Genomic DNA, 12,801 nt, shown 5'->3' on the forward strand with positions numbered 1-12,801 from the left:
ATACGGATAACGTTTGATTGTTAAATTTGACGAAATTATGAAAAAGAAGAAATGATTCACTAGAGTCTAATTAATTATTTCTTGTTTCTCCACATAAGTCAACATTGTTTTAGGGATACAGATGACCATTGGATTATTTTAATTATAAAAAAATAGCTATTCGATATATGAATATGTATATTTGGGTATATTCATGTATAGAATGTATCATAATATATATTTAGTGTATATATATCTCATGTATGAGTAATTTATATTGTATAGTTATTATATATTTTTTATGACTTTTGACAAGCTATATTGTATAGTCACTATATATTTTCTATGATTTTGGCTATTTTTTATATAAATAAAACATGACTATATTTATTATAAACTAATTAATTTATTATATATATATATATATTTGAAATTGTCCCTTTTTTAATTCACTTACAATAAATATAAAGAAAGCAAAATACCTCAGAGTTTTTTTTTTTTAAAAAAAAATTAATAAAAAAACTGATTACCATATCCATTGGACCCGAGAGAAATGTTACAAGTTATTTTGTAAATGTAATTTACCACAATTGGTCAAATTTATTTGTGCTTGGTCCATAGTTATCAGCAACTATACCTTGATTAAAGTAACAATACAACAATAGTCTTTTTTTCAATGTCAGACTGACACTTACCAGGCTAGACAAATGAATCATTTAAGAGCAACATGCTAAATATGCTCATTTAAAAGCCTTTCCCTATCCAAAGAACATGTTACAAAAATGGCTAATACTACTAAGTATGGTTGTACAGGGCAAATCGATAAACCGCACCAAACTGACAAATCGAATCAAAACGGAAAAAAAACCCGACTAGTGATTTGATTTAACTTGATTTGGTGTTTGAAAAAAAAACCCGACCATTATAGGGTTGGTTTGGTTTTAACTAAAAAGAGTCAAACCGTGTTGTGCCTCCATCTTATATGTTGATATTTTGTACTAGAGCTCTTTTTAAGAAGCACTGCTCTGTGTTTTTTATTAGATACTATGAAAAACCCGAGAAATCCGAAAAAACCCGAAAAACCCGAGAAAAATTGATATCGAAAAACCCGACTTTTATTGGTTTGGTTTGGTTTATAGATTTAATAACCCGACACAAATGGTTTGGTTTGATTTGTAAAAAATCTGAACCAACCCGATCCATGTACACCCGTACTACTGAGTACTGTCAATGTCCCTAACCATCAAGAGGCACATGAGAATTCCTAATATCTGAATGACCAGTCTCTGAAGCTGCAAAACCATAAGCTCCAGCAGTGGCAGCAAGGACAACAAAAATCATGGAGAAAAATTGGAAGTTTGCTAGCAACTCTCCTCGAACTTCGCTATCTTCTGAACGACACATGACATCGTTCCCCTTGAGCTGGCAACCCTCTGGCATCATAGGACCATACAGAGTGAATGCAGTTTGATAGAACCAGAGGCCTTGGAGTGCTACAGAAATGCCGCTAGCCAAGTCAATAGGGAAACTCGTGGGCATAAGAGCTCCAGCGATAGTCGTCAATATGCAGAGGCCTATGAGGAGGACAAGGATGAGGTGATAGTACCCTTCGAGGCCTTTGTGGGTTGTGGAGTGGAAAAAGAACAAGAAATACTCTGCAGAGAATGCTGTGGCAGCGATCAAGCACAGAGCTCCTTCAGGCAAGGGAAGAAAACTGAAAGCAAATATTATCGAGTTAAAGACTGATGGAATGGAAGATCCAAGACAAACAGATCATATACACAAAAATATTCAAAGTTAGGCAAGATAGTTCTAATATATTCCCACACAATTGAGTGTAGCATAGATAACTCAAGAAGATTAATACAAGTTGAAAGTAGGACAACTCGTGTTGGAACTTACCTCCCCAAGAAATTGTAAGGTATTAATCATGTGCTTAAAGCAATGAACGTATGTAGTTGCTACATTTAGATTTTCCCTCCCTCACCAAATGATTGTGAATAATGCAAAGTTCCAGTTTTACTTGGTAAAGGGTATGCAAACTGTAATCCCACTCTGAATATTTCCTGAACTGCTGGAAATAAGTTAACTATAAGAGTTCCAACACATTGCATGATAGCACAACTAATTCATGTTTATCTTGTCTAAACTGATTCTTATCAGGCTTTAAAAACAAGTGTGATAAGGTTGATGACGGGTAATTTTTTTTCTTTATGTTGATTTCATATAAAAACTGATTCCAAAACATGTTTAGGAGCATGATTTCCAAGGATTACATGAAGTAGTATGCAATCTAGAGAATTCATACCCCTGTTCTGTCGGCCAGCAAGAAAGATGGTAATGAATTATTGATGTGGGCGGAAGAAACACCAAATATCATCAATTTAACATACACACAGTATTCATCTTACATGTATTAGTTCATCCAGAAACTTTAGATGAGTCATGTGATTGTAATAATACGTTTTCAAGTAGAAGCATGTTCATTGACTTGCAGACTCAAGTCTCATTCTTCATATCGATTCTAGAACTTGTGAATGGGACTACTCATTTCAAGAACGTATTATCCTTCTAGAGGATTAACAAAGCAAGAATTGACTTCTTTTCTTGAGCATGGCTCAGTTTTGGTTCCAACTAATCAAATTTTAACACGATATATGACTAAATTCAGACTTGCAGTTCCTACAACTGCCAGTGCAAGCTCTTTAGTTCAGCCAGTTTCCAAGTACTTGTTATACCTAACTGGTACCACGCTTATCTTGCTAGAAGAATGTGTTACCATGCCTGTTTTGACTGCTTCCCTTTAACTTTGAAGGGTTACTATTGCTTAAGACTAGAAATGCCTAAAGATGTGGATGTCTAGTAACAGGAAAAGAGAAATAAAAAGGAAAGTGGATGGAGTATCCATAGGACAAATCAAGAAAGGGCAGTTACAAGACTGGAATTTCGTCATTTTCCTTGGGAGAAGAGAGGAAAACCACCTATATTTGCTTGGAATCTGTCATTTCCACTTTTGTTATGGGGATGGTGGAACAGTCTTCCTCAAACAGGACTTACATGCATATAATTATTTCAAAGGTATGGTTACTTGATTTGCAGTAACCCAACTTGACAATATATGAATTACTTGACAAAATTTAGATCATAGTTCTTGAGAAAATTGTATAAACAACTATATTGATGCCTAAAAAAGAACTATGCAGTGTGTATGAAGTTCCAATAAATTCTAACTAGGCTGAAGAACTCAATGTACTTCCATATATATGCCGAGAACATGCAGTGTATACGAAGTTCCAATAAGTTCTAACTAGGCTGAAGAACTCAATGTACTTCCCTAAATATGACGAGAACACTAAAAGTAAAAACAAAAAATGATTACAATAGGATATTGGACACTCATTCAATCTTCTGTTCATCTTCACATACAAAGAAAGAAGGTTCTATGTATAAGTTCTTTACAAATAGAAAAGTCAGAGCCCATGTCCCTATCAGTAAATAATTATTAGAAATCAATCAAATTTATAATTTCACTCAACCTTCTATCATATCAAGCACCATATCTAGCAACTTCACAATTCACTTGTGATGATAGAGAAGGAAAAAGAGTTGGCAAGTATTAACTTTATGGTTCAGCATCACAAGTCAAAAAAAGTACTAGGTTGAACATGTGAACAGTTGATTTCCACAAGATCAAAAACTAATTAGAAGAGCAATTGTCTAAATCTTTTCACTTCTACACTAACATATAATCTAAAAAAATACCCTTAGGCCAACAAGCACCAAAGTCAAGAAGATTGTAAATCAGGAAAACTAACCTTGTTTTCTCTGAAAGTAGCACAATCAAACCGAAGATGACGAACATGAGAAGCATTCCAGAATGCTCAAAGTTATTCATATGAGTAGGATTCAAAACCCCATGAACGAGAAGTTTGAGGTGGGTCGAATAGAAGAGCTCAATACAGAAATCAATAAAACCTCCAATTGCTATGACATAAAGTTCCAAATATTTCAGCTTCCCATCAAAACCTGGAACAGGGCTCCAAACCCTTACCCTGAATGACTTGGGATTTGATGAATACCTAACCAGAGCAGACCATATATGCCACACACCAATCACAAGAAACAGTGTTCCAGGAAGAACATGCCCAGGAAAAGAACCCATCTTTTCTTGCACAACCAAGAAAAGCTCTACCAAAGAGTTTCAACAAAATTCAAGATTGACCCAATTCTTGAAACTTGTTCACTTCTTCAACACAATATCACCAAAAAGGGGAAAAACACACACTTTTCTCATATACCCTGTTCTTTGTAATTGTGCTCTGTAAAAAAATTAAAATTCCTTCCAGAATCTAAGAAACAGATAAGCAAGAAAGATGTGCTCCTCGTACAGTTAACTTTCTGTGAGAATATATTCTTAAGCAGATTGAATCAATTCTCACTTACCCAAAAACGATACTGCACAATCTTTGAAGAAAACAAACTCGTTAACTACAACCTGTTCCATAGATAAAACAGCAATTAAACATAGTGGTGAACAAACAAAATTGGTCGTTTACCAAACTACTTTTCCAAAGCAAATCAGAATGAGACTTTTTGAACGAAATAATTTCTCAAAAAGCTGACTTTCGAATTGACAAAAGAGAATTCTCAAGAATAGGGAATTCCGTGTGTTCAAGGCGCCCACTAATGACAACTACATAAAAGTCATAATGCTAATGAGGGGTCATAATTTTCACTAAAAAAATTAAATACCAAAAAATAAATAAATAATTTAACCATATATATCTAGATGAACCTCTGGATTCTAACAGGCTCCGCCCCAAACACTATTTAACCAAGTCACTAAACAACAACTTGAAAACAAAGAAATTAAAAAACTCCACATTTCCATGGTCATAGTTAACAAGATTTTCAGAACCCAATTTCAGATCTATAATTTATTATTCAAAGGCAGCCCCAAATAAGTAACGCACCTTTGTTATAGTAGTAATAGTAGTTTGTTTTAGTGAATGCCAAATAAAGATTAGTTTATCTTATTGTTGTTTGGGATGCAAGAAAAACGAGGTAGAAAAGTGTCAAGTGATAAAGAAAGTGGGGATCGGAGAAAGTTGAGATGGGGTCACATTAGAGAAGAACAGAGGTGACGGCAATTATAGACGTATTATTGAGTCTATATTAATTTAATATTTCAACACTGTCTTAGTTTTTTACTCTTTCTGACAGATATATATTTATTTAGTTCAAAATTAGTTGATCACTTTTTAATTTATAAATACAAATACATTTAATATATCAAAATTCATTGCTCATGGATAAAAAAATCTTTTTAACATCAAAATTACTATACTTAAAAAATCATAAATAAAAGATACTTTTACTAATAAACTTCTTAATAATTTTTTTGGGAACTTTATAAATAAATGTGAACATTTAAAAAAAAATTAATTATAAGGGTAATATAGAAAAATTTAATTAATGTTTTATTGATTTAGTAAAATTAACAACTAATATGATACAATTATTTTTAATATAATGATCAATTAATATGAAATGGAGGGAAACAGGGTGTATGCTTTTAATCCAACCATATTAACTATATATATATTCTAACTGATTCATTTTAACTAATTAAGAAAATGTATTACTTCCTCCTTTCCATTTTACGCAGCATCCATTGATTTCTTTGATCATATTTTATTGTAAGATTTTAATAAAATAACTTTGTTTTCAAAGTGGAAAATTATATTTGAAAATTATAATATGTTTGACCATGAGTATAAATTAGAATTGTTTTAGATTTTCTGTGAGTAATTAATATAAATTCTTTAAAATTTTAAAATTTAACTTCAACTTGAATTTTTCAGAATTTTATCGTCACGATCCTAACACACTGTGATGGGTACCCACACTAACCTTCCGGTGGGAGAACCACTATTACAGCCCAACTAACAGCAATTGCAAGAGATAAGCAAATTAAAGTTGCGAAAACAAGTTTTAAATGATGAAATAAGACTGAGTTCCCATAAACTCAGAAAATCTAGTCAATCAACCCAATTATGCAGAAATCAACACCTAGGACCTGAAAGTTATTGTACCAAAACTCTAATGAAATAACAATTCTAAAGAACGGGGGATGCAACCCCAAAATCATCAATAAGTGTTTGAAAGTCTAAGTCTTGAATGAAGGACCAAGATATAGAATAGCTCATAGTAGTCAAGGATCTTCTATGCAAGGTCTCTCAACAGCCGCCGGAAGATGCCCTGTACTTAACAAGACAGAACAAGTGCAATATCAGTACACAAAAGCAACGGTGTACTAGTAGACTCACGCGGCTAGCCAGTAAGTGAGACATGAGCAAGTAACTACAACACAGTAAACTAATAAAATAAAGAGTATCTTACCTCTTATCATTTCATATCTAGTACATAAGCATACACACAAATTAACAGTCCCAATTATCATGCAATTTCAAGGAAGGGTTTTCTCATGGGACCTACAAACACCTATTAGTGTGTCGAAATGTGACATTCGATCCAAGGTTTTCTTGAAACGTGACACCCGATCCAATTATATGTCAGAATATGACACCCGATTTAAGCATACACAGCCAATCACAATTACAGCGAATAGTTCAACAATCATATCTAGCAAGAACAAGTTCATTGCAAGCTAGAAACAGTACATAGTCATTTTGCATGGTTCATTTCATCTTTCCCTATTCATATACATATATGCATACAGTGAAGCAATTTTCAAGCACATATAACATATATGGGAGGACAAAACCATCACCTACCTCAAAACCAAGCTTTCGAAACTCTAAATTGCTGGAGCTTTCCTTTTCGAGTTCATTCGGCTTGTTCTTGATCTAAAAACAATCGCACATAATGCAAAGGATCAATAAAATGGCCTAACTCACTTGAATTATAACAACGTTACACCCCTTGGCCAAACCCATGATCCTAATGCCTAACTAGGGTTTTTTTCATCATTAATTTCATGTCAAAATCCTCCCCCAATGATTACCAACCATGATTATAGGTTCTAGGAATCAAAATACGGATTATGGGAGTAATTATATTACCTTTAGCACGAGAATTCGTGAGAAATCGATGGAAAAGTGCCTTGGGTCGCCACTTAACTCTTAAGAAAATTTTTTCTAGAAAAATCCTAACTAGGGTTTTTTTCACCATTAATTTCATGTCAAAATCCTCCCCCAATGATTACCAACCATGATTATAGGCTCTAGGAATCGAAATACGGATTATGGGAGTAATTATATTACCTTTAGCACGAGAATTCGTGAGAAATCGATGGAAAAGTGCCTTGGGTCGCGTCTTAACTCTGAAGAAAATTTTTTCTAGAAAAATACCGTTTGTGAGGTTTCTCTCCGTTTTAGTCATGACTGTCCCGCCACAGCAGAACCATCCCGCACTAATGGCACCGCCCTGACAGGTTTAATCCCGCTCTGGCAGGACGTGCGGAAACAAAAATCTCGGAACTTGAGCTCCAAGCTCCCATTTCACAACACACCCTCCAACCTTAGCGTTCTAAAGTTACCTTTTCACGCCAAAATCGATTCTGGAATCCTACTCATCTGAATTTGATTTCGTACCCTTTTCATTCGTAAGTCAAAAGTGCCTGCTAGGATTAGCAAAAACTTCGCAGAAACATTATTCCTTCAATGATATAAAGTATTTTTTAAAATTATTTTTCTTCTTTTCGTACGTGACTACCTATTTTGTTGTCCCGTTAATATCCTCACGGTTAATATGAATCCACATTATTATTCTTATATTTATCTTTTTTATTCCGTTTCATGATTCTTACTGTCTTATTATTGAATATTCTAAAGTCTCAAAAATATTTTCTGCGCATTATGCAAAATCTATTGTCAATTTACAAAAAGATCATATTTGCTCTTGGTGTTTTCTTCCAATTTCAAGCAGGACAACAAGTCAACACTGTTTCAATATGAAATTCATCGCAACACTATTTTAATATTATTAAATCAATTGCGTACATTCTTGAGCCAAGTTTTATAATTATAACTTTATATTATATTTTTTAATTGAAAATTTGCATTATTTATATTTTTAGTTCATAAGGTCTACGTATATCCTACTCTTTCTAAATTTCACTAATAGGATTACATTGATATGTTATTATTTCTCAATTTATATATGTCAATTATAAAAACATAAAATTAAGGTCTCCCTATAAAATTTGGCTTTAGGCTTTCAATCATGTTGAGACGGTCCTGGACTTAGGAAATAACATGATCAATCCTCACTGCTAAGATGTCTCGGTGAGGAGTGAGAGGTTAACCGTAGTGAATTTAAGGAGAGATAAAAGTGAATTGAAGAAGTTTTGGGAAGAGGTAATTAGATAAGATATAACTCACCTAAAGTTTATCGAGAACATGACTCAAGATATGAAAATATGGAGGTCAAGGATTAGGATAGTAGATTAGTAGGTTTTGCGTTGTCTAATTTTATTTTCGGTATTATTATTATTACTCTCCTCCTATTTTATTATTCTATTTTAGTATTACGTGATGTTTCATTTACTTCAGTTGCCGTATTATTTTATTGTTGCTACTATTCCTTCTTTGTTTTCAGCATGACTTCTTCGCTAGTGTTATTTTCTAATTTGTGATATGCTTTACTTGAACCTAATAATTATCGAAAAGAGTTTTTTTACCTTCGCAAATTAGAAATAAGACTGTGCACACACGATCCTTCTAATACCTCGCTTAAAGATTATATCAAATATATTATTATTTTAATCCTAGCAAACTAAAGTTCTAAAGAGTCAATATACGCTCTTGTAATAAATACACGTTGGACTAATATACAAACTTTATTTTTTTCTTTCGAAAAGTATGGTTCTTCCCTCAAATTTGAATCAAATATAAATATTGATTTTTGAGGCTAGTAGGAAGCTCTTTGAGATTCTTGAAGTCAAAGATTTCCAAGTATTCGAGATTTATAAGGCTTTTGAACATCTCTTCTGGGAGTGAAGTAGCTTTGTCGTTACAGCCAATGCAGAGGGAAGTAAGAGTGCTAAGATTAGATATGGAGCTCAAACATGTTGCATCCCCAATAGCATTCAATTTCTTGACAGTAGAAAGTGTCGGAAAAACAAACATAGGGCAATCCGCAATCGTCATCTCTTCAAGCACAGGGAATTGCTCTTCTCCTTCCTTTTTCACCAATCCTTTCAGATTAAAAAAATTGATTATAGAAAGTTCTCTCAGAGATGGAAACCTTATTCTTCCAGAATAAACATCATCCTCTTCAATATACTCCACCTCCACAGACCCATCACGTAACTCTAGACTTTCTAGACAAGGTAGCTCACCAAAGGCTGGTAAGCACGAGCAGTTTTTGCAACCATCAATTGTAATAGATACGACATTTTCCAAAACTGAGTGATTAATCCAGTCTGGGAGACGGAATCCTATGAAGCCTCTGATCTTTAAAGATTTCAGAATATTGGGGTGTGGTTTGAGGGCTTCAAGCACTTCAACTTCTTCTGATTCATATCCATATGGTTCATCCCAACTCAAGCTTAAAGAGTGCAGATTTGCTTTGGCAGATAAATTGGCTTCTTTTGCATCCATATCATTCTTCACTCTCTCAAGGTGTTTGATTGAAATTGAGCCATAGAGATTCAGATTTCGTAGTTCACCAAGTTGAGAACCTTTCCTCCTTCCCACAACAAAGCTATCGAGAGTCTTAAGGCATGTCAAGGATCCAATCCTTGGTGGCATACAAGTCAATGAACATCCATCAAGTAAAAGATTTCGGAGACTACCAAGTTTACTTGTTTGTTTTGGCAAACAAGAAAGTGACTGGCAATTACGTAGATCAAGAGTCTGCAGATTTTGAAGCTTGCACAACCTCTTTGGAAGACTACGCATCATATTGTAAGACAGGTTCAAGTATCTTAAATGTATAAGATCTCCAATGGAAGAGGGTAACTGTTTAAGTTGTAATTTGCTTAAATTAAGCACTCTTAAAGAGACAAACTTTTTCAAGAGTGAAGGAGAGTAAGAAGTCACCCATTCAGCGAAACCTTTTACATTTATTTCGCGGATATTGCTGCTTGATGCGCTTGCCGAAAACAGAGATGTAGCCAAATCATGAATGAGATCATGCATCTTGAAATAAGTTTCACCAGATATAACTTCAATCTCTTGGAAGAAAGACCTCAAGTATAATTCTTTCCATACTTCATTACCCACATCCTCTAGCTCCATGTTTCCTTTTGATAAAAGAAAACCGTGTGCCATCCAGAAACCGATTAGAGTTTCCTTTTCCATTTTGGTGTCCTTTGGGAACACCGCACAATACACAAAGCATTGTCTCAAATCAAGTGGAAGATGATGATAACTCAGCTTCAGAGCAGGCAAAACAGAATTTTCATCTTGAGGTAAATTCCAAATCTCACTATCTCTCACATGTTCCCATTCACTTTCTTCCCTCTTGAAGCGTAAAAGACCTCCAAGAGTCTTGGCTGCTAGAGGCACACCCCCACATTTCTTCACAATCTCCTTTCCAATTGCCATAAGTTCAGGATTTGTTTCCGTTTGGTGCCCAAATGCACGTTGCATGAACAACCACCAACAATCTTCTTGAGACAGATTTGACAATTCATATGATTGCAAAGTTCCCATAATTGATCCAACCTTTTCAAGACGAGTAGTGGTTAGAACAGAAGCACCACTTGCTCCAACCTTCAATACTGCTCTTAAATTAGCCCACTTCTCTTGATCTTCATTCCAAACATCATCTAAGACAAGCAAGTATCTTTTTCCGTTCAACAACTCCTGAAGCTTCTTTTGAAGTGGAGCCAAGTCCATGTCACCCAGGGGCTTTCCTTCAATAGATTCTACAATTGCCTTAATCAACTTCTTCACATCAAAATCATCTGAGACACAGATCCATATTTTGGGCTTGAAATGCTCTGTCAGTCTCTGATTATTGAAGACCATTTGGGCAAGTGTTGTCTTTCCTAGTCCCCCCATACCAAGTATTGGGAGGACGGAAAGTTCTTGGGTATCACTAACATTGTTTATCAGGATTTTCACTATCTCATCTTCTTCTTTGTCCCTTCCATAAACTTGTTGTTCTGTTAATATAGAACCTGGTACAAACAATGTCCACATGAGAATATTATTACATTCAAGCTTATTAGGAGTCAGCAGAAAATAGTGAATATTTTTGCACAATAAAGAGGTATGGATGAGCTGAGGTGCAGGTTGAAAATCTTTTAAACTTCTCCTCACCCCATAAATACACATGAATTTGATATGGAAAAGGATCAAATATACCCATGTGCCATCGGAAATAGTTTAAGCCTGGGATAGGACATTAGCTCTCCTGAGCTGGGAAGCAGGTACACATGCAATGTATAGGATCAGATGGAGAATTGGCCCAGCTAGTGTCTAGTGGAAAATTTGGAAGGAGAGGAACCTTAGATGCTATGTTTTTGGTGTAAGCAGTTGTACTCAATGCTATTTTCTCTATCATTGATGTTTTAGATTCTCTATAGTCACAGGACAGTACATAGAATACTCCTGTTAATATTGTTTCAGTGGAACCTATGCACTGTTTTGTTTTATGATAGATACAAAAACAGTTACCGCTGTCAAAAAAAAAATATAACGACATGTATATTTAAACTATTTTCGATAAAACATGAGTATACTTGACTCTTTTCCGAATTTGATAATTGCCCAAAAAATGAATATAAACTAAGTTGTTGTAATACTAATATAAGATGAGCACCTGTTTCGCGTCTAGCAACTTGTCTCTCTATAATCTTTTCTTGCAAATGAAACTTCTTTCTTTCCTCAGCAATTGCATCTAGTTTTTTCATCACTTGGTCCATCCTTTTCCCGACCTTATGACGGAACGGGATAGCTTTCGGATGATAACGACCATATTCAGACTGCAAGAATCGTGTGGCCTTAGTTTTATATTCATCCAAGATGTCATCGACTTCATATGTAGCAGCATTGAGTTTGTGCAACCAATTTTCTAGTGGCTTGTCCTTGAGTTGCTTCTCCTGAGCATCTTCAAGGACGGCTTGGATTGTAGAGAAGATGCTTGAAAGCCTTTGGAACTCATTTTCAAAACCGAAAAGCAATACAAGTTCCCCTTTAAGGAAAGAAGTGAGATTGTCTAGCACAACTTGAATGAAAGCTTCAGCCATATGTTGAATTCACTATTAACAATATTAGATATGTGGAGAGAGTCTAGCTAGTGTGGGAATTGTAAACAATGAATCTGTAATTACAAATCCAATTATTTCATGGAAATTTCACATATGGAATCTCAATTATTGGTCTCAAGTTGCCCTAATTTGACTTTTCCTTACACACAACAGATCCACAAGGCACAGTTTTCTCAAGTATGTACTCCATAATTATTTGATTTTTGAGAATCAAACTTGTTTTTTAATTCAATATCTGTAGTTTTTTTTTTTGTTTTAAAATGGAAAGCATGCTAGCGGTTGGAATTGTAGCACAAGTTCAATGGGTAAATAATGAATATATGATTTTGAGACAAAGTACGTAGAATAAACATTGGGCTGTTGGGGCTATGATGTAAAAAGACGTTGCAATGTGTTTTGATAAATACTTAATAATTTTTTCGATAGAAAATTAGCACACGTGATAATTTAGATATAAAATTCAAAAAATTAGAATAATTTTGATATGTTTTTAATAAAAATTTAAGTCATCGATGATCACTTAAAATTGTCCCATATTTTATTTAGTCATCTTAACTAATCAATTTTAACATATAGTT

The 12,801-nt window shown here is 34.3% G+C and overlaps 2 protein-coding genes across 2 annotated transcripts; both read right to left on the reverse strand.

Moving 5' to 3' along the window:
• Positions 1 to 600: 600 nt before the first annotated feature.
• Positions 601 to 5,105, reverse strand: LOC129889611 (uncharacterized). The gene is made up of 4 exons (XM_055964993.1): positions 4,953 to 5,105; positions 4,423 to 4,474; positions 3,795 to 4,298; positions 601 to 1,693 (listed from the first exon to the last, which is right to left on the reverse strand). The coding sequence occupies exons 3-4, from the start codon at positions 4,139 to 4,141 to the stop codon at positions 1,216 to 1,218; spliced, it is 825 nt and encodes a 274-aa protein (XP_055820968.1). The 5' UTR covers positions 4,142 to 4,298; positions 4,423 to 4,474; positions 4,953 to 5,105; the 3' UTR covers positions 601 to 1,215.
• A 3,670-nt stretch (positions 5,106 to 8,775) lies between these two features.
• On the reverse strand, positions 8,776 to 12,423 carry LOC129889612 (putative disease resistance protein RGA1). Its single transcript, XM_055964994.1, has 2 exons — positions 11,776 to 12,423; positions 8,776 to 11,131 (listed from the first exon to the last, which is right to left on the reverse strand). Exons 1-2 carry the CDS (start codon positions 12,200 to 12,202, stop codon positions 8,877 to 8,879), a joined length of 2,682 nt encoding a protein of 893 aa, XP_055820969.1. The 5' UTR covers positions 12,203 to 12,423; the 3' UTR covers positions 8,776 to 8,876.
• Positions 12,424 to 12,801: the final 378 nt, after the last annotated feature.

This window comes from Solanum dulcamara, chromosome 5 (genome assembly GCF_947179165.1).
Source record: "Solanum dulcamara chromosome 5, daSolDulc1.2, whole genome shotgun sequence".
Lineage (NCBI taxonomy): Eukaryota > Viridiplantae > Streptophyta > Magnoliopsida > Solanales > Solanaceae > Solanum > Solanum dulcamara.

What these genes read in the sequence shown, in the direction of transcription:
- LOC129889611 (XM_055964993.1), bottom strand. Translation starts at nt 4,141, where the DNA reads ATGGGTTCTTTTCCTGGGCATGTTCTTCCTGGAACACTGTTTCTTGTG. An exon ending in CTACTTTCAGAGAAAACAAG is followed by an intron (nt 1,694 to 3,794) that starts GTTAGTTTTCCT and finishes ATTTGCTTTCAG; the next exon opens with TTTTCTTCCCTTGCCTGAAG.
- LOC129889612 (XM_055964994.1), bottom strand. Translation starts at nt 12,202, where the DNA reads ATGGCTGAAGCTTTCATTCAAGTTGTGCTAGACAATCTCACTTCTTTC. An exon ending in AGTTGCTAGACGCGAAACAG is followed by an intron (nt 11,132 to 11,775) that starts GTGCTCATCTTA and finishes TGTTTGTACCAG; the next exon opens with GTTCTATATTAACAGAACAA.